Genomic DNA, 25,121 nt, shown 5'->3' with positions numbered 1-25,121 from the left:
TTCCTAAAAATAAGGCTAGTTATTTTCTTGTTATTGTTGTTAACTGCTTAATGGGAAATAGCTAAATAATGCTATATGTATATTAATGCTTCATTAAGTTACATTCAAGAGCCTTGACACATTTACCATTTTTAAAGAACACAATATGTTGCTTTGTTTACTCCTGCATTAGAAAAGACACTTTATGAGACTCAGGAGGTTTGAATGGGGGCATGCTTTAGTCAAGGCACTTGATTTTTCAGGATCTCGATTTTATCATTTGTTATTTGGGGGAATTGGATTAGATAAAAAAAAACCTGTACAGATATTGTAAATTTATCCACAATAAGGCCATGTGGGGTGCTACTTATTAAAAGTATTTAGTTGGAGGGGTACCTGGGTGGCTCAGTCAGTTAAGCATCTGACTTAGCTCAGGTCATGATCTCACAGTCCATGAGTTCAAGCCCCACGTCAGGCTCTGTGCTGACAGCGCTCTCCCTCTCTCTCTACCCCTCCCCCACTAGCACGCTGTCTGTCTCTCAAAAATAAATAAAAACATTAAATTTTTAAAAACTAAAAACAAGTATTTAGTTGGAAAAAATCTTTCATCATCTGGAGTTTATAGAGGAAAATAACACTGAAAGGGATTCAGGGTGGTGGAAGGATTGGTACTCACTAGGCTAGATGCTTTCTTTCTAGGTTTCTTTTAATGGAAGTATTCTGTGATGTATTCATTTATTGTGTAAACACTTTCTTACTTGCCATATGTTTATCATTTTTACACTCCTATGATTCGAATGTTTTCACATCCCATTTTTTCTTTTGAATGTCTTGTCAGATGGTGTATCAAGAGCTGGAGCTGCCTTTTTTAATGAAGTTCGAAATGCAGTATTTGGCAAGGTAGCCCAAAATTCAATCCGAAGAATAGCCAGAAATGTCTTTCTCCATCTTCACAACCTGGATCTGGCTTTCCATCTAAGTAGACAGACAGGAGCTTTATCAAAAGCTATTGACAGAGGGACAAGGGGTATCAGTTTTGTCCTGAGTGCTTTAGTATTTAATCTTCTTCCCATCATGTTCGAGGTGACTCTTGTCAGTGGTATTTTGGTAAGTAAAAAATTTTTCATAACAAGCTTTTATCTTACATTCTCATTGGAAGCTATTTAGTACTGGAAACTGTAGTGCTATTGAATGCTCATGGTTTGAAAGCAAAATTCCATGGTACCAGAAGGATTATGCAGTTCATTTAATTATTTTGCTACAAGTTTCAAGGGACCATCCAAAATCTTTATCATGTTGTTATTGTAAAGAGCTGGTCACTTCTACACATAGGTCAGTCATTTAACTAGTGCTTGTAATTTTTTTGTTAATAGAGATTTTTGTATATGACTTTGGACTGGTATACTCAGATTATCTAGATTTTTATTCACCATTTGTAACATTTAAGCAATTTCATATTTTGTAATTAAGACTGTATATATACGTTTTATTCCTCTTAAGGCTTATTGCATTATTTTTATCCTAGCATATGACGGTAGTATCAATGTGGCAAGTGTAGTTTGGCTTTCTTCCCTTGTTACCTAAAATAGCTTTTCTAAGGTATTTGATTTCTCACAAAATTATTTATTTATACAATTCCCATCAACATATTTCTATTAAAATCTTTTGATTAATATTTGCTGTTACATATTATAAGCTATTTGCAAGAACAGTGACTGTTTATCATTTCTTATTTTGCCTTCTCCAGTATTATAGATGTGGTGCCCAGTTTGCATTAGTAACCCTCGGGACACTTGGTGCATACACAGCATTCACAGTTGCTGTTACACGGTGGAGGTAAAGTATTTCCTAGAGGCCAGTCAAGGTTCAGAAATTAGTTACATTTACATAGCAAAAATTTCATGCCTATGTGAATCTTTGTCTTACAGAACTAGATTTAGAATAGAGATGAACAAAGCAGATAATGATGCAGGTAATGCTGCCATAGACTCACTGCTGAATTATGAAACTGTGAAGGTAATATGCTTAATTATACTTCCTCTCCCTTTCACACTGCACAGAGATTTGTTCTGCCATTTAGCTGAATAGGTGCTGTAAGTTAGAGCTTCAGATTAGGATAGGATCTCTAAGTGTGATGAAACAATTGTACTTTATTATTTTTCTTTATTTGGAAATTCTCTCTTTCCACCTCAGTTTTTGTGTGGCAACATCAGAATTTTACCTTCTGAATTAATTTGTAAGTGATGAGTATATTTAGCATCTTGATTCAGAATTAACACTAAGCTAATCAAACTGACATGTAAGGTCTTGACTGTCCCTCAGAGGACCTAGCATATAGTGATTTTCATTAATTCTCATTTATGTGTCCATTTTTCCATTTAACAAATATTCCTGAATGGTTCTTGTGTCCAAAGCACTACACTAAGTCCTGTGATGGGGAAGTGTGGTAAAAATGATTGATAAAAGGCTTGCCCTCCCAGAATTAAGTCCCATAAATTGGGAGAATTATAGTTAAGTATGCAGTTGACTACAAAAGAAAGCATGAAGTGGTGGGGGCAATGAGAACTGTCAGTTCAGTCTCAGAGGATCAGGGGAAGAAAGCTTTGTAAAGGAAGTGCCATTAACACTTTTTTTTAGATCTGGGTTTAAATTAACCAGGCCTTCAGTAAATATGCGATGAATTTTATGGACTTTTCAAATATAGTTCATTGTGGAAAACTGCAGGAGTACCATGGCTCAATGTATTGAAAGTTTTTAAAGTGGAGTATGTCAATACAAAATTGAATCCATACATAAAGTCTGATGAAAAGGATACTAATCACTTAAGAGAAAAATTATAATTGTACTTGCATGTAATAACTATTTTTGTATATTTTGTAGTATTTTAATAATGAGAACTATGAAGCACAAAGATATGATAGATTTCTGAAGACATATGAGACTGCTTCACTGAAAAGTACCTCTACTCTGGCTATGCTGAACTTTGGTCAAAGTGCTATTTTCAGTGTTGGTTTAACAGCTATTATGGTGCTCGCCAGTCAGGGAATCGTGGCAGGTAATGGATCTGCAGTTTTCACATTTATAGATGTTTTTCTTAACCTTTATAAATAAGGATTGATGAAAGGAATGTATATATTAGTCTTAGTTATAAAGCATATTCAATAAAGTGCTTTAACATCCTTGGATTACTTTCCTTTTTATATCAGAATGTGTTTTTGTATAATAATGTTTTTTTTTAACTTCCTTTTGTTTGACACTACAAGTTTAGCGCTAGCTCCCTCATTAATTAGAACTACTGTTTATCCATTTTGTGAGGCTACATATTGATTCTTTCAGGAGTAAATTCTTTTTTTAACATCTGATATTTCTAATTTCTCTTGTAGACCTGGAAAGCAATGTAATTAATTTAGTGTTTAGTCCAAAGGACTAAAATGCACCACACATTCTTTTTACAGTTACAAGTTACATTTTAATCTTTCTATTAATTTTACATTTGCAAAACATTTCAAAAGTAAATAATGTCTCTGCCTCTTTTCTGTAATCTGCCCACTCAGTTAAGATTTATTCATTCACTGTGACCTTAATATATGGTTTATCATTCCCAATCATGATACCCATTTGTTTCAATTTTTAATATATACTTAAAAATTTTTTTTTTCTATTTCACATTGCAAAGAAACTTGCTAGTGTCTTAGGAAGAAAGGAGAGAGATATTTAGCCATCCATTTCTATCTTCACTTAAACCATTCTTTTTTTGTGTGCGTATATTATGTATAGTGTATGGGTAGGTGGTTCCCATTCCACTTATATCAAGTTCTCTATATTGCTAAATCATGAATTAAAATGCTTTTAAATTTTCATAGACCTTAAGAGTTACTGGTTATGTACATTTTATGCTATGAAAATTATAGCATAAAATTTTAAAATTTATTTTAGTTATAGAATATTATATTCCAGACTAATAAACTTCTCTATCTTAAGCGGGAAAAGTTTATAACATCTAAAATACCTTTTTTTTCTTCTCTCAACTACATATTAAGGTACCCTTACTGTTGGAGATCTAGTAATGGTGAATGGACTGCTTTTTCAACTTTCATTGCCCCTTAACTTTCTGGGGACTGTATATAGAGAAACTAGACAAGCACTGATAGATATGAACACCTTGTTTACTCTACTCAAAGTAGACACTCGAATTAAAGTAAGTAATCTATTTAGTACCTTTTAAACAGCATGTGAGCATCATCCCATTAATAGGATTATTCTAAGGGAATATTCTTACATCACCATGTTAGCAAACCAGTTTCTTTTTTGCAGGAATTGGGGCTATGATGTGTATTAAGAGGTTGTTATAGCTTTTACTTCCATGTTTAGAAACCTTACAATGTTAGCAAAGAATATTATACCTAGAAGCTAAATTTTGTTAACTTGAGTTATTTGTACTTGCACCTGATTTACTTTTGCTAATAATGGTATAAAATGTGTGATTGCCTTTCCTCATGTCCTAAACTTCCTTACTCCCCTGCCCACCATCCCTCTACCTGCCCCCCAAAATTGCTCAAAAATCAAAACATTTAGGAGTTCTTGACCTTAGTGAGAAGTAAAAAAAAAAAAAAACTTTAAAAGCATGCTTGGAAGTGGTCTAACACTACTTATAAACCTCCTCTTTCCCCATTTTTTCCCTTTTTCTGTGAATTAGAAAATTGTCTACATAGCTGTAGTCTACATGGTATATAAAGTGGCTTTTTTTCTCTTCCCTACTAGGACAAGGCAATGGCATCTCCCATTCAGATCACACCACAGACATCTACGGTGGTCTTTGATAATGTGCATTTTGAATATGTTGAGGGGCAGAAAGTCCTTGATGGAGTATCTTTTGAAGTCCCTGCAGGAAAGAAAGTGGCCATTGTAGGAGGTAGTGGGTCAGGGTGGGTAATTTAGTTATTTATAAAATTCTACATCATTGATTGATGATTCCCAATGTAATATTTTTTCTTTATCATAAAATGATTACAGTGGTTTAAAACAGGGATTCCCTAATGCCAGTAAGAGCTAATTAACCTTTCTTTGTCTTCAATTTCAGAAAAAGCACAATAGTAAGGCTGTTGTTTCGCTTCTATGAGCCTCAAAAGGGTAACATTTACCTCGCTGGTCAAAATATACAAGATGTGAGCCTGGAAAGCCTTCGGCGGGCAGTGGGAGTAGTACCTCAGGTATTTAAAAAAGGAAGAAAACCTATTTGGGGAAAAACTTACTGGGTTGGTAGATTTTTGTTAGAATAATTTGAATCCAAAGAGTATATTGCTAACTAAGTAGGAAGCATTAGACCCTACAGGTAAATTCGGTTACCAAAAAGCCTTAAAAAAATGTGAATGAAAAATCTGAATGATGGAAAAAATTTTTTTAGATCTTAGAAAGATAGCATAATATAATGGAAAGAGCCCAGACTAGAATCAGACAGATATGGATTCTAACCTTAACTCTAACCCTTGTAAGTTCTGTGGTCTTGGTCCTCAGTTTATCTTTAAAGTAAGGATAATAACCATCTGTCTTATGGGATAGAATTTTTATGGATTAGAGACAATATCTATAAAGCACTAAGCACAGTATCCATCACGTAATGCTCAGTAATTTAAAGCTATTACTATAATTTTGAACAGTTTTTGACATAGTAAATTTATTTATTTATAAAATTTTCTTTAATATCTAATTTTGAGAGAGAGATAGAGCACAAGAGGGGGAGCGGCAGAGAGAGAGGGAGACCCAGATCCAAAGCAGGCTCCAGGCTCTGAGCTGTCAGCACGGAGCCCAGTTGGGGGGCTCAAACTCAAAAACCGTGAGATCATGACCTGAGCCAATGTCGGATGCTTAACCGACTGAACCACCCCGGTACCCCAACGTAGTGAATTTATAAAACTTAGAAAAGCAGTTTGGTTATCTGCTTCCATGTTTATGCCTTGTTTACCACTGACTTCTTAGAACCACCTACAGTGCCTGATCCATAGCAAGCATTTAACAAATATTTGTTGAATGACTTTAGGGGAAAAATAAATTCTGAGCAAAATCTGAGAAGACAAGGATGCCTTATAGGATGTAAATTTTTCTTATGCTAAAAGCCAACAGAGAGACCCGGAAACTAGTTTCAGACTAGAATCTGAATTAAACTCCTAGGAGAACTGTAAGAAAGGGATCAGACAGGGATATGTAGCTTATAAAAGGTCTGTAAGTGATCTGACATATGCCACTCTGCCCCGTCCTCCCTCTTTTTCACTGAGAATCCCAAATGTTAGTGTGCATGAATCACCTAGGGAGATTATTGAAATTCCAGCTCTTTCACACACCTTAATTCTAGTTTAGGAAGGCTGTGTGGGGCCCAGAACCCTGCATTTTTGAATATGCTTCCTACATGATTCTGATATAGATAATTCATAATAGACTTTATGTTGAGAAACACTAACCTAAACTGTATATCAAGTGAAAATATATATGGTTAATAAAAAGATGCTGATCCTTACTGGAGGCCTTACCAATGTAAATTAAATCAACAGTGGGATACCATTTTTCACCTGTCAGCAATGATTTTAGAATTCATAATGTGCAGTTTGGGCAAGGCTGTGTAAAATGGCTAGTCTGGTGTTTGTCTGGTGTAAGTATACAGCTTTCCTGACAAGCAGCAAGAGCCAGAAGAATATTCAAATCCTTTATTCCAATAATTCTGCCTCTAGGATGTTTTAGTAAGGAAATAAACAGAGATGTGAACAGATTTTTATATGCAAAGATGTTCATTACAGTATTATTTTTAATATCAGAAGTTAAAAACATATTTATAATAACAGAAGTTGAAAACAGTGTAAATATCCAACACAATAAGTAGATGGTTAAATTATCACCATAGAATCAAGTGACAAAAAGCCATTTATAAATGAGCTGTTTGTAAAGAATATTGAGTGTCATGGAAAAATACTCAGATAAAAGTTTGTTGAAAAAGAGGATACCAAGCAAAATATAAAATCTCAATTTTATAATATTAAAGGAATACATGTTAAGTAGAGGAGAAAGGAGAAAACACACCAAATGTTAATAGCAGGTATCACTACACGATAGGATTATGGATTATTTAATTAATTTTTATTTTACCATATTTTTTGAATTTTCAAAGTTTCCAGATAGCATTTGTTAACTCTTCTGAATATGAAATGTTTAAAAATAAGTATTTTCTTTTTATAGAACTTCAAGCTTATTGGGGTTAAGTACCATCTCAATATAAGAACTTTTTTATATTAGTAGTTGGCTTAAAATGTTTAAAATATTATTTGAAGTAATACCTGAAACTCTGGGGCTGATTGTGATATTAAAGAAGATATTAATTATCTTGGTTAAGGTAAAGTAATAGAGCCATTTTATTTCATTTTACTAACTGTTGCCTTTCAACCATTTAGAGACTAAGTCAGAATAAGATGAAATATCAAATGAATGCTTGCAGTGAACTTTCTCCAAAAAATATCTATAGTGTATAAATCCTTTGTTTTCTGTGTCCAGTTTAAAAGCTTCTGAGGAACATATAACATATTCAGCCTCATTAGTAATTAGGGAAGTGCTAATTTAAACGAAAAGCAAATTTTTACCCACAAAAGTAGCAACAACTGAAACTTATTAATATGCAGGCCTGTTGAGAAAACAGGGACCTGACAAACTCATAAAATATGGGTTGAAGTGTGTATACTGTTGGAGCATTTTGGAAGACAGGCAGTACTCTCAAAGGATGAATGTATGCTTCCCTTTTAACTCATCAATCTACTCCTAGGAATCCTTCTTACAGAAATACACAAGTGCACAAAGTCCTATATGTAATGCTATTTTATTCCAACATTGTAGTAGCAAAAATTTGGAACCTACATTAATGTCTATCAATAGAGAAATAAATAAATACATTGTTAGTATCATACAACTATTAAAAACAGTGAGGTGGGATTACTGATGTGAACAATTTCCAGGGTATGTTAAGTGAAAAATGCAATTTATAAAATTATATATTTATATAGATACAGTATGACTCCCCTATGTGAAAAAAGAAGTGTATGGCATATAAATGTATCAAAAATCTGGATTGATACTCAACACATTGTTCATGGTGATTAGTAGTGGGGAGGGAAATGGGATTGCAAGGATGAGGGGGATGATAAAGGGGTTATATTTTACTCTTTATGTCTTTACTAAATTGTTTGAATTTTTTATAATGAATATACATGTATATGTATGTATACATAAATCTGCTCCAGGATGCTGTCCTCTTCCACAATACTATTTACTACAACCTCTTATATGGAAACATCCATGCTTCACCTGAGGAAGTGTATGCAGTGGCAAAATTAGCTGGACTCCATGATTCAATTCTTCGAATGCCACATGGATATGATACACAAGTAGGGGAACGAGGACTCAAACTTTCAGGTAATCAGAGATTTTAGATCTGTCCCATTGTGTAGAGCCATTTTCTAGAAAATGTAATGACAGAGTACATACCGAGTGCTCATCCAGTCACTTTCAACAAGGTCTCAGCCATCACTGCAAATAATTCAGCATGTTGGAAATAACTTCTCAAGTCATGCAGATTTTTTTTTTGTTTGTTTTCACTTGCAGCTGCAAACGGTAAGTACTTAATAGTAGATTACTGATATGTGCTCAGATCAGTGTTAACTTATTATCCATAATTTTAATATTAAAGGAAAGCCAAGATCATTATTCACCTGAGAAAGTACTAAGAGTAGGGAAAAGTAATTTTATAGTAAATAGTGTATCTCATCATAATTTCCTAGTTTGTTACGGGATGTTTTCAATGCTTTAGACTTCCTTACACTTGATATACTTAACTGCTGTAGTTTCTTTACAGTTAACTTCATTTTCATGTCCTTGTTGGTTCAGTGATCAAGTAAATTTTAGGGCTTGTAGGTTTCTATTTAAGTGTTTAATAATGAGATTTCTAGGTTTAATAATCATTATCTTATAAAAACTGAATTTTTGGGGCACCTGGGTGGCTCAGTCAGTTAAGCATCCGACTTCAGCTCATGTCACGATCTCACGGTCGGTGAATTCAAGCCCCGCGTCGGGCTCTGGGCTGGTGGCTCAGAGCCTGGAGCCTGCTTCCAATTCTGTGTCTCCCTCTCTCTCTGCCCCTCCCCCATTCATGCTCTGTCTCTCTCTTTCTCAAAAATAAATAAACGTTAACAAAAAAACTGAATTTTTTTGAGGATCCATAAAAATATTTTTTCACCAAAAATTATTTGAATTCCAGAAGTGTAATGCTATCTAATGCCTAAAAGTATTACTGTAACTCATATAAACACACTATACCCTTTACATTTATTCTCTACTCTAGTTTAATTTAGGGAGGAAATGCGTAGATTAAGGATGGAGGTGAGGCAAAAAGAAAATGAAGAATACTCCATGAATTTTAATGAGTCCCCATTCGTTTTCATTACAAACTGGCTTCATTTATTCACAACATTGATTAGGTACATACTATGTACAAGCTAATATGCTAAATGATTTAAGAGTTAAAAAGATGAAGCAAAAACAGACTTGCTCTCAAGGAATTTACAGTCCATTAGAAAGTTTTGATCTAGGTTTAGGAAATGTTAAGCAAAGATTGTTTTCAAGTTAGGTTGGTTTATAGTGTTTTTAATTTTTTTTACGTTTATTTTTGAGAGGCAGAGAGTATGAGTGGGGGAGTGGCAAAGAGGGAGAGAGACACCAAATCCGAAGCAGGCTCCAGGCTCTGAGCTGTCAGCACAGAGCCCAATGCAGGGCTCAAACTCACAAACCACAAGATCATGACCTGAGCTGAAGTCGGACGCTTAACTGACTGAGCCACGCAGGTGCCCCTGTAGTGGTTTTTTTTTTATTATCACCTGATAGTATAAGATACTTACATCATTCCAGTCCCCCTTTATACTTTACCATTGCTCTTAATGGTAGTAGCGTCCAGCTAACCAGACCACCTCCAGATGATTTGTCCAGTTGCCTAATTCTAAAGATATACAAGTTTTCACGTAGTATAAACTAGGCCTCTCAAAATATGACTGCTTCAGATAGTTATGCCACATGCCATTTTCCAATCAATTTTTTCCTATCTGCATGCCTTTGGGAGTAAGAATGGCTAAAGAAATTGTATTCTTACCTAATACCCATCACCTTACAGCTAGACCTCTCTGAATGAGCATTTGTATTATTTAGTGTCTATGCTAATATTTATGGTAGGGAACAAACAAATGTTTCTTCTTCAATTTCCAAAATGCTATTGAATAGAATTGAAACTGAGTTGGTTTCCGCTTGAAATTTGGGAGGCATGTCTAAACTAGTCCTTCCTCTGAGTATCTACTTCTTTTAGGCGCTTTCTGCCACTGAGTTGCCAGGTGGGTAAGCAGATAGTTCTGGCATGATGCCTGCTTTGGTAGGAGAATTTTGATCTTATTGAATGGGGAAGAATGTGGATAGTATAAATATACACTTATGTACTAGTATTAGACATAAGGAGCTCCCTTTACTGGTTGGAAATAATAATTGCAGAAGAAATATAAAGTGTACCAATAAATAGGTGGAGCTTGCTTCTTGAAGAAGTTACTGAAGCTGAAAAATACAAGTTTGTTCAGACATTGATAAATTACTGGATAACAGAAAGGAAGCCAAGAGGGGCATATTCAGCAAAACATCATCTTCTATATTTCCAACTATAGTTTTGTGTAAGATTGATGACTTTAGACCTACTTCCCTTCCCAGTAAGGGAAGAAAAGATTGCTTTGTTTTCACTAGAGTATATTTAGGAATAAATATGGACTTGCATATTTTGATAGGAAGAGCATTGGCATGGGAGTCAGGTCTAGCCCAGATTCCACTGGAATTTGCTCTGTGACCTTGACTAAACCCAGTAAACCTTTCTGGGTCTCTGTTCCTTTCTGTTTTAAAATTCTGCTTTTCTAGAGACCATAGCAAGTAACTAAGGTGAAATACGAGGTATCGAGTATATACCTTTAACTTTGAAGGGTGCAATAAAAGTAATTTCTTCCAGAAAAAATCCTTGAGAAGAATACTGGCTGAATGGTACTTTTTTGTTAAGAAATAAATTTATTTCTTTATTTGTTTTAAGTTTTATTTTAAATGTTTATTTATTTATTTTTGAGAGAGAGAGAGAGTGTGAGTAGAGGAGGGGCAGAGAGAGGGGGAGACAGAATCCCAAGCAGGCTCCGTGCTGCCAGCACAGAGCCCGATGCAGGGCTTGAATTCGTGAACCATGAGATCATGACCCAAGCTGAAACCAAGAGTCAGATGTTTAACCAACTGAGTCACCCAGGTGCCCCTTTGTTTGTTTGTTTGTTTGTTTGTTTGTTTGTTTAGAGAGAGAGAGAGAAGGTACAAGGGAGAGGCAGAGAGAGAGAGAGAGAGAAGGGCAAGCAGTTTCTGCACTCTCGGCGCAGAGCCTGATGTGGGACTCAAATTCACGAACCATGAGATCATGACCTGAGCCAAAATCAAGAGTCAGACACTTTAAGCGACTGAGCCACCCAGGCACCCCAAGAAATACATTTAGATATTCAGTTTCGTGTTTTCCAAGATTCCAGGTTTCAGATATTGAATTTAGTTTTGTCTTTGTTAGTTCTCTAATATTGAAATTGTTCTGAGATGCTGTCAATTGGGAAGTAATATAAAGTAACATATGTAATGAGCATATTTACGGTGAGAGGAATAATTGTGGAATCAAAGCTGTTACTTCTTTTTCTCTTTACCTGCCACAAAGTCAGAATCCAGAATTATATTTATGTTCCAGAGCAGAGTGTATAGTTTGTCAAAGGATATCATATATGAACTTAGACTCTTAAAACTGAGTAAAATGAACAGTGATCAGAGTAGAGGTAAATGTAAAGGCATTACTTGGTGGTTATGATCAGTGGAAATACTAGAAACATAAAATGTCGTTATGTTATATATCCTTAAACTAAATTTTTCTTTACCAGGAGGAGAAAAGCAAAGAGTAGCAATTGCAAGAGCCATTTTGAAGGACCCCCCAGTCATTCTCTATGATGAAGCCACTTCATCATTAGATTCAATTACTGAAGAGGTAAATGATGATGAAAATGCCATACTCTTCAATTCTCAATGCTTAACTTTTCTCCTTGGAAGTTTCAGTAAAATGGCTACATTCTTTTGTATTCTGAATGAACTTCAGTAGGAGGTAGTATAGAGCAAAATACCTGGCCCTTTTCCCCTATATAGCAAGTATTGATAACTATCAAGAATGCTAAGTTGCATTGAACTATCACATTGCTAAGTCCATTTGCAAAAGTGTCTCCTTTTAGAATCCTGTGACTGTTGTATCATCCTTGCCTCTTGAAAAGCTTGTAAGACTTGCCTACTCTGCTGCAAAGGAAAAACATTTTAGTCTTTCTGCCATTGCCACTTAACACTCATGAAAACAGGTCTTGTAAATTATTGTGACAGTATACACCAGAAAGCCTTTCACTTATTGTGGAGCAACTCACTGATAGTACAAGTCAGGCACACACAGCCTGTGGTGGTAGTATAAATTTATATTCATTTCACAAAAAAGGTTTTGCAGCACCAAGATGTTTTGCAGTCACAAGATGTTGTGACACTTGGTGTCATGGTACTACCCAGCAACTACATTATACTTCATAACAACATCTTTGCATTAAATATAAAAGTCTTAATAATAATGGCAATTTCGTGAATGGATCCCCTTACTCTAGAACTGAAAATAGGCATATGTTATCTGTTACCTCCATTCACCTACATTTTACTCAAATATGTAGTAAAAACCTAGTGTTGAAGCATATGCCTAATTTCAGCTTTACAGCATGTATAGCATAATATTTGCATGTGTAGTTAAGTTTCAGGGCATATTATTTGATCTGCCATATGTTTAAAATAGTTTAATATCTAAGTGGCTTGTTTAGCATGAGGATTTGTTATATTTAAAGGGAACCTTAAGCAGGACCACACCCATTCATAGGCAAAATAGGAATCTGCTTACAAGAACTGTATACCTAGAAGTGTATCATTCACATTTACCACAAATTATAATTCCTAACAGTCATGTAGCTTTATTATCTTCCAGAGTATAACCCAATAGGAGCTAGTAGACAATTCCCCACCAAGGGAATGAGTTACTAGAAGATTTGGTAAATTTTAATGGGCCTTTTTTAAAAGGTCCAGAGCACTTAGTAGGATGTCAGACCTTAAGTTCTTGAGAATAAGGACAATGAGTCCCCACAGACATCACAATTTTTCTTAGAGTTGGCCCTGCACGTAATTTTTAGTCTCCTGGGTAACCATCTACTCTTGATCATTTTATTCCTTTAATAAATACAATGTTTAGAAATATCTTTAGGGAGCCATTGGATATATGCCCAGCCCCACACTGCTATTTCCATCCTGCTAGGTATACTTAGAACCGGATTTCCAAGTATAACTGAATATATACACAACTCCCTTATACTTTAAAGGCAGTAAGCAAAAATGTGTTTTGCAAATGGATTCTTAAATACAGAGAACAAATTGGTGCTTGCCAGAGGGGAGGTTGGTGGGAGGATGGGTGAAATAGATAAAGGGGATTAACTCATCATGATGAGCACTGAATAGTGCATAAAATTATTGAATCAGGGTTGCCTGGGTGGCTCAGTTGGTTGAGCATCCAACTCTTGATTTCAGCTCAGGTCATTATCAGGGCTGTGGGATCGAGCCCTGCATCGGGCTCTGTGCTGAACATGGAGCCTGCTTAAGACTCAACTCTCTGTCTTTCTCTCCTTCTGCCTGTCTCCCCTGTTTGTCTCTCTCTCTCAAAAAAAAAAAAAAACTACTGAATCATTATATCATATACCTGAAATTAATAAAACACTGTTAATTATACTGTAATAAAAAATGTTTTCCAGAATTCATTAAGAAGTCAGAATACCTTTTTTCCCTATTTCTTTCCTTTTGCTCTTTATTCACTTAGGCTCTCCCTGTTGACTATTCAGGGCCAGTATCTCAGAGTCATTCCTTCTGTTTATAACTGGACAGTTTGGCCCATTTCTTCTGAATCTTGGATATTTTGGGGAAAATGGATTCTAAAAACTTGCTTTTCAGAATTCTTTTTTTTTTGTTTGTTTTAGAAGGTTATTTCATTCTTTTTTTTTTATATATGAAATTTATTGTCAAATTGGTTTCCATACAACACCCAGTGCTCATCCCAAAAGGTGCCCTCCTCAATACCCATCACCCACCCTCCCCTCCCTCCCACCCCCCATCAACCCTCAGTTTGTTCTCAGTTTTTAACAGTCTCTTATGCTTTGGCTCTCTCCCACTCTAACCTCTTTTTTTTTTTTTTTCCTTCCCCTCCCCCATGGGTTCCTGTTAAGTTTCTCAGGATCCACATAAGAGTGAAACCATATGGTATCTGTCTTTCTCTGTATGGCTTATTTCATTTAGCATCACACTCTCCAGTTCCATCCACGTTGCTACAAAAGGCCATATTTCATTTTTTCTCATTGCCACGTAGTATTCCATTGTGTATATATACCACAATTTCTTTATCCATTCATCAGTTGATGGACATTTAGGCTCTTTCCATAATTTGGCTATTGTTGAGAGTGCTGCTATGAACATTGGGGTACAAGTGCCCCTATGCATCAGTACTCCTGTATCCCTTGGATAAATTCCTAGCAGTGCTATTGCTGGGTCATAGGGTAGGTCTATTTTTAATTTTCTGAGGAACCTCCACACTGCTTTCCAGAGCGGCTGCACCAATTTGCATTCCCACCAACAGTGCAAGAGGGTTCCCGTTTCTCCACATCCTCTCCAGCATCTATAGTCTCCTGATTGGTTCATTTTGGCCACTCTGACTGGCGTGAGGTGATACCTGAGTGTGGTTTTGATTTGTATTTCCCTGATAAGGAGCGACGCTGAACATCTGTTCATGTGCCTGTTGGCCATCCGGATGTCTTCTTTAGAGAAGTGTCTATTCATGTTTTCTGCCCATTTCTTCACTGGGTTATTTGTTTTTCGGGTGTGGAGTTTGGTGAGCTCTTTGTAGATTTTGGATACTAGCCCTTTGTCCGATATGTCATTTGCAAATATCTTTTCCCATTCCGTTGGTTGTCTTTTAGTTTTGTTGGTTGTTTCCTTGGCTGTGCAGAAGCTTTTTATCCTCATAAGGTCCCAGTAATTCACTTTTGCTTTTAATTCCCTTGCCTTTGGGGATGTGTCGAGTAAGAGATTGCTACGGCTGAGGTCAGAGAGGTCTTTTCCTGCTTTCTCCTCTAAGGTTTGGTGGGTTCCTGTCTCACCTTCAGGTCCTTTATCCATTTTGAGTTTATTTTTGTGAATGGTGTGAGAAAGTGGTCTAGTTTCAACCTTCTGCATGTTGCTGTCCAGTTCTCCCAGCACCATTTGTTAAAGAGACTGTCTTTTTTCCATTGGATGTTCTTTCCTGCTTTGTCAAAGATGAGTTGGCCATACGTTTGTGGGTCTAGTTCTGGGGTTTCTATTTTATTCCATTGGCCTATGTGTCTGTTTTTGTGCCAGTACCATGCTGTCTTGATGCTGACAGCTTTGTAGTAGAGGCTAAAGTCTGGGATTGTGATGCCTCCTGTTTTGGTCTTCTTCTTCAAAATTCCTTTGGCTAAGCATAAGAGACTGTTAAAAACTGAGAACAAACTGAGGGTTGATGGGGGGTGGGAGGGAGGGGAGGGTGGGTGATGGGTATTGAGGAGGGCACCTTTTGGGATGAGCACTGGGTGTTGTATGGAAACCAATTTGTCAATAAATTTCATATATATTTAAAAAAAATTCCTTTGGCTATTCGGGGCCTTTTGTGGTTCCATATGAATTTTAGGATTGCTTGTTCTAGTTTCGAGAAGAATACTGGTGCCATTTTGATTGGGATTGCATTGAATGTGTAGATAGCTTTGGGTAGTATTGACATTTTGACAATATTTATTCTTCCACTCCATGAGCAGGGAATGTCTTTCCATTTCTTTAAATCTTCTTCAATTACCTTCATAAGCTTTCTATAGTTTTCAGCATACAGATCCTTTACATCTTTGGTTAGATTTATTCCTAGGTATTTTATGCTTCTTGGTGCAATTGTGAATGGGATCATTTTCTTTATTTGACTTTCTGTTGCTTCATTGTTAGTGTATAAGAATGCAACTGATTTCTGCACATTGATTTTGTATCCTGCAACTTTGCTGAATTCATGTATCAGTTCTAGCAGACTTTTGGTGGAGTCTATCGGATTTTCCATGTATAATATCATGTCATCTGCAAAAAGCGAAAGCTTGACTTCATCTTTGCCAATTTTGATGCCTTTGATTTCCTTTTGTTGTCTGATTGCTGATGCTAGAACTTCCAGCACTATGTTAAACAACAGCGGTGAGAGTGGGCATCCTTGTCGTGTTCCTGATCTCAGGGAAAAAGCTCTCAGTTTTTCCCCGTTGAGGATGATGTTAGCTGTGGGCTTTGCATAAATGGCTTTGATGATGTTTAAGTATGTTCCTTCTATCCCGACTTTCTCCAGGGTTTTTATTAAGAAAGGGTGCTGGATTTTGTCAAAGGCCTTTTCTGCATCGATTGACAGGATCATATGGTTCTTCTCTTTTTTTGTTGTTCATGTGATGTATCACGTTGATTGATTTGCGAATGTTGAACCAGCCCTGAATCCCACGAATGAATCCCACTTGATCATGGTGAATAATTCTTTTTATATGCTGTTGAATTCGATTTGCTAGTATCTTATTGAGAATTTTTGCATCCATATTCATCAGGGATATTGGCCTGTAGTTCTCTTTTTTTACTGGGTCTCTGTCTGGTTTAGGAATCAAAGTAATACTGGCTTCATAGAATGAGTCTGGAAGTTTTCCTTCCCTTTCTATTTCTTGGAATAGCTTGAGAAGGATAGGTATTATCTCTGCTTTAAACGTCTGGTAGAACTCCCCTGGGAAGCCATCTGGGACTCTTATTTGTTGGGAGATTTTTGATAACCGATTCCATTTCTTCGCTGGTTATGGGTCTGTTCAAGCTTTCTATTTCCTCCTGATTGAGTTTTGGAAGAGTGTGGGTGTTCAGGAATTTGTCCATTTCTTCCAGGTTGTCCAATTTGTTGGCATATAATTTTTCATAGTATTTCCTGATAATTGTTTGTATCTCTGAGGGATTGGTTGTAATAATTCCATTTTCATTCATGATTTTATCTATTTGGGTCATCTCCTTTTTCTTTTTGAGAAGCCTGGCTAGAGGTTTGTCAATTTTGTTTATTTTTTCAAAAAACCAACTCTTGGTTTCGTTGATCTCCTCTACAGTTTTTTTAGATTCTATATTGTTTATTTCTGCTCTGATCTTTATTATTTCTCTTCTTCTGCTGGGTTTAGGCTGCCTTTGCTGTTCTGCTTCGATTTCCTTTAGGTGTGCTGTTAGATTTTGTATTTGGGATTTTTCTTGTTTCTTGAGATAGGCCTGGATTGCAATGTATTTTCCTCTCAGGACTGCCTTCGCTGCGTCCCAAAGCGTTTGGATTGTTGTATTTTCATTTTCGTTTGTTTCCATATATTTTTTGATTTCTTCTCTAATTGCCTGGTTGACCCACTCATTCCTTAGTAGGGTGTTCTTTAACCTCCATGCTTTTGGAGGTTTTCCAGACTTTTTCCTGTGGTTGATTTCAAGCTTCATAGCATTGTGGTCTGAAAGTATGCATGGTATAATTTCAATTCTTGTAAACTTATGAAGGGCTGTTTTGTGACCCAGTATATGATCTTGGAGAATGTTCCATGTGCACTCGAGAAGAAAGTATATTCTGTTGCTTTGGGATGCAGAGTTCTAAATATATCTGTCAAGTCCATCTGATCCAATGTCTCATTCAGGGCCCTTGTTTTTTTATTGACCGTGTGTCTAGATGATCTATCCATTTCTGTAAGTGGGGTGTTAAAGTCCCCAGCAATTACCACATTCTCATCAATAAGGTTGCTTCTGTTTATGAGTAATTGTTTTATATACTTGGGGGCTCCGGTATTCGGCGCATAGACATTTATAATTGTTAGCTCTTCCTGATGGATAGACCCTGTAACTATTATATAATGCCCTTCTTCATCTCTTGTTACAGCCTTTAATTTAAAGTCTAGTTTGTCTGATATAAGTATGGCTACTCCAGCTTTCTTTTGGCTTCCAGTAGCATGATAAATAGTTCTCCATCCCCTCACTCTGAATCTAAAGGTGTCCTCAGGTCTAAAATGAGTCTCTTGTAGACAGCAAATAGATGGGTCTTGTTTTTTTTATCCACTCTGATACCCTATGTCTTTTGGTTGGCGCATTTAGTCCATTTACATTCAGTGTTATTATAGAAAGATACGGGTTTAGAGTCATTGTGATGTCTGTATGTTTTATGCTTGTAGTGATGTCTCTGGTACTTTGTCTCACAGGGTCCCCCTTAGGATCTCTTGTAGGACTGGTTTAGTGGTGACAAATTCCTTCAGTTTTTGTTTGTTTGGGAAGACCTTTATCTCTCCTTCTATTCTAAATGACAGACTTGCTGGATAAAGGATTCTCGGCTGCATATTTTTGCTGTCTAGCACATTGAAAATCTCGTGCCAATTCTTTCTGGCCTGCCACGTTTCAAAAGAGAGATCAGTCACGAGTCTTATAGGTCTCCCTTTATATATGAGGGCACGTTTACCCCTTGCTGCTTTCAGAATTTTCTTTATCCTTGTATTTTGCCAGTTTCACTATGATATGTCGTGCAGAAGATCGATTCAAGTTACGTCTGAAGGGAGTTCTCTGTGCCTCGTGGATTTCAGTGCCTTTTTCCTTCCCCAGTTCAGGGAAGTTCTCAGCTATTATTTCTTCAAGTACCCCTTCAGCACCTTTCCCTCTCTCTTCCTCCTCTGGGATACCAATTATGCGTAGATTATTTCTTTTTAGTGTATCACTTAGTTCTCTAATTTTCCCCTCATACTCCTGGATTTTTTTATCTCTCTTTTTCTCAGCTTCCTCTTTTTCCATAACTTTATCTTCTAGTTCACCTATTCTCTCCTCTGCCTCTTCCATCCGAGCCGTGGTGGTTTGCATGTTGTTTTGCATTTCATTTAAAGCGTTTTTCAGCTCCTCGTGACTGTTCCTTAGTCCCCTGATGTCTGTAGCAAGAGATTCTCTGCTGTCCTCTATACTGTTTTCAAGCCCAGCGATTAATTTTATGACTATTATTCTAAATTCACTTTCTGTTATATTATTTAAATCCTTTTTGATCAGTTCATTAGCTGTTGTTATTTCCTGGAGATTCTTCTGAGGGGAATTCTTCCGCTTGGTCATTTTGGATAGTCCCTGGAGTGGTGAGGACCTGCAGGGCGCTTCCCCTGTGCTGTGGTGTATAACTGGAGTTGGTGGGCGGGGCCGCTGTCAGTCCTGATGTCTGCCCCCAGCCCACCGCTGGGGCCACAGTCAGACTGGTGTGTGCCTTCTCTTCCCCTCTCCTAGGGGCGGGATTCACTGGGGGGTGGCTTGGCCCGTCTGGTCCTTTTGCACACTGCCAGGCTTGTGATGCTGGGGATCTGGCGTATTAGCTGGGGTGGGTAGGCAAGGTGCACGGGGGCAGGAGGGGCAGGCTTAGTTCGCTTCTCCTTAGGTGATCCACTTCAGGAGGGGCCCTGTGGCAGCGGGAGGGAGTCAGATCCGTTGCCAGAGGTTTGGCTCCGCAGAAGCACAGAGTTAGGTGTTTGCACTGAGCGAGCAAGTTCCCTGGCAGGAACTGGTTCTCTTTGGGATTTTGGCTGGGCGATGGGCGGGGGAGATGGCGCTGGCGAACCCCTTTGTTCCCCACCAAACTGAGCTCTGTCGTCCGGGGGCTCAGCAGCTCTCCCTCCCTTTGTCCTCCAGCCTTCCAGCTTTCCGAGCAGGGCTGTTAACTTATGACCTCCCAGACGCTAAGTCGCGCTTGCTTTCGGAACACACTAGGTCCTTCCGGCCCCTCCGCTCTTGTCAGCCAGACTTGGAGGCTCTGCTTGGCTGGTGAGCCGCCCCTCCGCCCTGGCTCCCTCCCGCCAGTCCGTGGAGCGCGCACCGCCTCGCCGCCCTTCCTACCCTCTTCCGTGGGCCTCTGTCTGCGCTTGGCTCTGGCGACTTCGTTCTGCTAATCCTCTGGCGGTTTTCTGGGTTATTTAGGCTGGTGTAGGTGGAATCTAAGTGATCAGCAGGACGCGCAGTGAGCCCAGCGTCCTCCTACGCCGCCATCTTCCGAGGAGACCCAGAATTCTTTTGACAAAGGTAGCCCCTCGCCATTTCAACGTGCCTTCTATAGAATGCTTGTGATCAAAAAAGGCCAGAGGTGTTGGGAAGAAGCTGTCCTTGCTTCTGTGGCAAGGGGAAATGGAGCTAGACATTTCATTCTCAGCTTTATTTCATTGTCTTCTGAAGTGACAACTTTGCTGTGTAACCATTTCCATCCTCTTGCCACTTTTTTTTTTTTTTCAGTTCATCATGACATAAGGGCTTTTGTTCTTTTTAAATTTTTAGTTTCAGTATAGTTAACATAGAGTCTTATATTAGTTTCAGGTGTACAATTTAGTGGTTCAACAATTTGATACATCATTCAATACTTATCACAACAATTGCATTCCTTAATTTCCATTACCAATTTCATCCATCCTCCCAACCACCTCCCCTCTGATAAGCATCAGTTTCTTTTCTATAGTTAAGAGTCTGCTTCTTGATTTGTCTCTGTCTCATTCTGTCTTTTTTCCTTTGCTTGTTTTGTTTCTTAAATTCCTCTTATGAGTAAAATCATATGGTATTTGTCTTTTTTCTGACTGGCATATTTCACTTAGCATTATACTTTGTAGCTCCATGCATGTCATTGCAAATGTCAGGATTTCATTTTTTTTATGGCTGAATTATTTTCCATTGTATATTTAAATAAATTTTTTTTAATTTATAAAAATGGGCAGAAGACATAAACAGACATTTCTCCAAAGAATATATCCAGATAGCAGACAGACACATGAAAAGATGCTCAACATCACTCATCATCAAGGAATTGCAAATCAGAACTACAATGAGATATCACTTCACACCAGTCAGAATGGATAAAATCAAAACCACAAGAAATAACAAGTGTTGGTGAGGATTTGGAAAAAAAGGAACAAAGGTGCCCTGTTGATCAGAATGCAAACTGATGCAGCCACTCTGGAAAACAGTATGGAGGTTCCTCAAAGTTAAAAATAGAATTACTGTATGATCCAGTAATTGTGCTACTGGTCCAGTAATTGTGCTACTGGGTAATTACCCCCAAATTACAAAAACACTAATTGAAGTGATACATGCACCCCTGTGCTTATAACAGCATTATCTACAATAGCCAAGATGTGGAAGCAGCCCAAGTGTCCATCGATCAATGGTACATAAAGAAGTCAGAATACTTTTTAAAGGGAAGTTTGCTCAAGTTAAACATACACAGTTGTCTTTGTTGCCCTTTCCATCCTCTAAGTTTGAAATAATGAAAAGCAAATGCTTCTGTACCCTTTGAGTCTCCTATCTTTCTATTGATTGTTTTGTAATTTTCTGTATCCTGTTACTTGATTCCTACCTCATTTTATTTTTGTTCTCATAGGCTAGATAAATATAACCAACATGTTCCCGATATCACTGTATTCATCATTATTACGTTTGTTTTTATGTATAGAAATATCCACCTTCTTCCAGTCTTTGTAATTTTAAGAAATTTTGCCTATCTCAAAGATAATTTTTCCACAATAATGTGGTTATATTTGCCTTTTTGTGTTGCTCAATTTCTCCTCTTCTTAGTAATTATTTACATTAGGGAAAATATTTGGTAGTGGTATAAAGTTTATATAATACAGAATTGGCATTGTATATGTTCCTTTAAGAAATGTTTGATTATTTTAATTTACATTTACCTAATAGAGTTTTTTCTTAACTCTTGTCAAACTTGCAGACTATTCTTGGTGCCATGAGGGATGCAGTCAAACACAGAACTTCTATTTTCATTGCACACAGATTGTCAACAGTGGTTGATGCAGATGAAATCATTGTCTTGGACCAGGTAAAAGATTTAACTTTAAAGTTTAGTATGTGGGAGACTTTTGAGAAGTTGGCAGAGTAGGAGGGTCCTGAGCTTACCTGGTCCCACAGACACACATAGATAGCCACATGAGTGCAACTAACACAGAAAATACCTAGAATGGCAGAACAGACTTTGCACAGGAAAGGCATGTTGAAAATGGTAGGAGGGGCAGATGCAGTCTGGAACCAAAATCCTACTGAGACTAACCATGAACAGAAGGAACACCACAAGCAGGGAAAAGGGGAGGAGCAGACCCCCCACCAAGCACCCCAGGCAGGGGAGAACTACACTGGAAAGACAGGTCCCCATAACATTAGGCTTTGAAAACCATGGGGCTTAACTTTGTGAGTTTTGACAATCATTGGGACTTAATGCCAGGTTCTTTAAAACTCAGCTGGCTTAGCTGTGGGAGGCCCTCAGGGCAATAAGAAATGAAATCCTTGGCCTTAAAGAGCCAGCATAACAAAAAAAACCCACCAAGATGTAGCATAGAAGCACCACTTCAAAAAGTGCCTGGGATATACATGAAGTACATTTATTTACTAATCTCAGAATGTGTGCAGGAGAGGCAGGGATCTTTAGGAGATTTCTCTAAGAACAGAAGAGTTGTTGGTTACCATTTCTCCCTACCCCAGCCCCCAGTCTAGATAGCCCATTCAGTTGCAGGAACCAGCAGGAACACTGTCTACCTATCTTGCCAACACAACGTACACTATATCTTGCATTCTGGATATCCACCCCACTTAGCAAGCATCCTTTCAAAGCAGCTCCTGCCAAGAGACACCCTGTAAAGAGCCCTCACAGAGACCTGAACCACTCCAAAGTGACTACTATCTTGGGGAGAGGAGAAGATAACCACACATAGCAGTGCAACTGCAGCAATGTCAGACAGACTGGGCAGGCATCTGGTCTGACTGTTGGCCCTGCCCACCAATAAAAACCTCTCAGGTGGGGATTCTGGGAAGATGGCGGCGTAGGAGGACGCTGGGCTCACCGCGCGTCCTGCTGATCACTTAGATTCCACCTACACCTGCCTAAATAACCCAGAAAACCGCCAGAGGATTAGCAGAACAGAGTCACCGGACCCAAGTGCAGACGAGAGGCCCACGGAAGAGGGTAGGAAGGGCGGCGAGGCGGTGCGCGCTCCACGGACTGGCGGGAGGGAGCCGGGGCGGAGGGGCGGCTCGCCGGCCAAGCAGAGCCCCCGAGTCCGGCTTGCAAAAGCGGAGGGGCCTGACGGACTGTGTTCAGACAGCAAGCGCGACTTAGCGTCTGGGAGGTCATAAGTTAACAGCTCTGCTCGGAAAGCGGGAAGGCTGGAGGACAAAGGGAGGGTGAGCTGCGGAGCCCCCGGACGACAGAGCTCAGTTTGGCCGGGAACAAAGGCGCTAGCCAGCGCCATCTCCCCCGCCCATCCCCCAGCCAAAATCCCAAAGGGAACCGGCTCCGGCCAGGGAAATTGCTCGCTCCGCGCGAACACCCAACTCTGTGCTTCTGCGGAGCCAAACCTCCGGCAGCGATTTGACTCCCTCCGGCTGCCACAGGGCCCCTCCTGAAGTGGATCACCTAAGGAGAAGCGAGCTAAGCCTGCCCCCCCTCCCGCCGTGCACCTTGCCTTCCCACCCCAGCTAATACGCCAGATCCCCAGCATCACAAGCCTGGCAGTGTGCAAGTAGCCCAGACGGGCCACGCCACCCCACAGTGAATCCCGCCCCTAGGAGAGGGGAAGAGAAGGCACACACCAGTCTGACTGTGGCCCCAGCGGTGGGCTGGGGGCAGACATCAGGTCGGACTGCGGCCCCGCCCACCAACTCCAGTTATACACCACAGCACAGGGGAAGTGCCCTGCAGGCCCTCACCACACCAGGGACTATCCAAAATGACCAAGCGGAAGAATTCCCCTCAGAAGAATCTCCAGGAAATAACAACAGCTAATGAGCTGATCAAAAAGGATTTAAATAATATAACAGAAAGTGAATTTAGAATAATAGTCATAAAATTAATCGCTGGGCTGGAAAACAGCATACAGGACAGCAGAGAATCTCTTGCTACAGACATCAGGGGACTAAGGAACAGTCACGAGGAGCTGAAAAACGCTTTAAAGGAAATGGAAAACAAAATGCAAACCACCACGGCTCGGATGGAAGAGGCAGAGGAGAGAATAGGTGAACTAGAAGATAAAGTTATGGAAAAAGAGGAAGCTGAGAAAAAGAGAGATAAAAAAATCCAGGAGTATGAGGGGAAAATTAGAGAACTAAGTGATACACTAAAAAGAAATAATCTACGCATAATTGGTATCCCAGAGGAGGAAGAGAGAGGGAAAGGTGCTGAAGGGGTACTTGAAGAAATAATAGCTGAGAACTTCCCTGAACTGGGGAAGGAAAAAGGCATTGAAATCCAAGAGGCACAGAGAACTCCCTTCAGACGTAACTTGAATCGATCTTCTGCACGACATATCATAGTGAAACTGGCAAAATACAAGGATAAAGAGAAAATTCTGAAAGCAGCAAGGGGTAAACGTGCCCTCACATATAAAGGGAGACCTATAAGACTCGTGACTGATCTCTCTTTTGAAACTTGGCAGGCCAGAAAGAATTGGCACGAGATTTTCAGGGTGCTAGATAGCAAAAATATGCAGCCCAGAATCCTTTATCCAGCAAGTCTGTCATTTAGAATAGAAGGAGAGATAAAGGTCTTCCCAAACAAACAAAAACTGAAGGAATTTGTCACCACTAAACCAGCCCTACAAGAGATCCTAAGGGGGACCCTGTGAGACAAAGTACCAGAGACATCACTACAAGCATAAAACATACAGACATCACAATGACTCTAAACCCGTATCTTTCTATAATAACACTGAATGTAAACGGACTAAATGCGCCAACCAAAAGACATAGGGTATCAGAATGGATAAAAAAACAAGACCCATCTATTTGCTGTCTACAAGAGACTCATTTTAGACCTGAGGACACCTTTAGATTCAGAGTGAGGGGATGGAGAACTATTTATCATGCTACTGGAAGCCAGA

General features: G+C 38.7%; 1 protein-coding gene across 1 annotated transcript in view; it reads left to right on the top strand.

Annotated features, from left to right (window-relative positions):
• The window catches only part of ABCB7 (ATP binding cassette subfamily B member 7), a 185,779-nt gene that overhangs the window by 130,538 nt on the left and 30,120 nt on the right, over window positions 1-25,121 (top strand). The window contains exons 6-15 of the mRNA XM_030305226.1: window positions 818-1,086; window positions 1,727-1,815; window positions 1,908-1,995; window positions 2,860-3,034; window positions 4,020-4,177; window positions 4,741-4,904; window positions 5,060-5,189; window positions 8,256-8,427; window positions 11,985-12,088; window positions 21,965-22,072. Of these exons, the coding sequence (XP_030161086.1) occupies window positions 818-1,086; window positions 1,727-1,815; window positions 1,908-1,995; window positions 2,860-3,034; window positions 4,020-4,177; window positions 4,741-4,904; window positions 5,060-5,189; window positions 8,256-8,427; window positions 11,985-12,088; window positions 21,965-22,072 (1,457 nt within the window). The remainder of the gene's footprint in view (window positions 1-817; window positions 1,087-1,726; window positions 1,816-1,907; window positions 1,996-2,859; window positions 3,035-4,019; window positions 4,178-4,740; window positions 4,905-5,059; window positions 5,190-8,255; window positions 8,428-11,984; window positions 12,089-21,964; window positions 22,073-25,121) is intronic.

Source organism: Lynx canadensis, chromosome X, assembly GCF_007474595.2.
Source record: "Lynx canadensis isolate LIC74 chromosome X, mLynCan4.pri.v2, whole genome shotgun sequence".
Classification (NCBI taxonomy): domain Eukaryota; kingdom Metazoa; phylum Chordata; class Mammalia; order Carnivora; family Felidae; genus Lynx; species Lynx canadensis.
The sequence above is the reverse complement of the archived record's forward strand: the minus strand, read 5'-3'. Positions and strand labels throughout refer to the sequence as shown.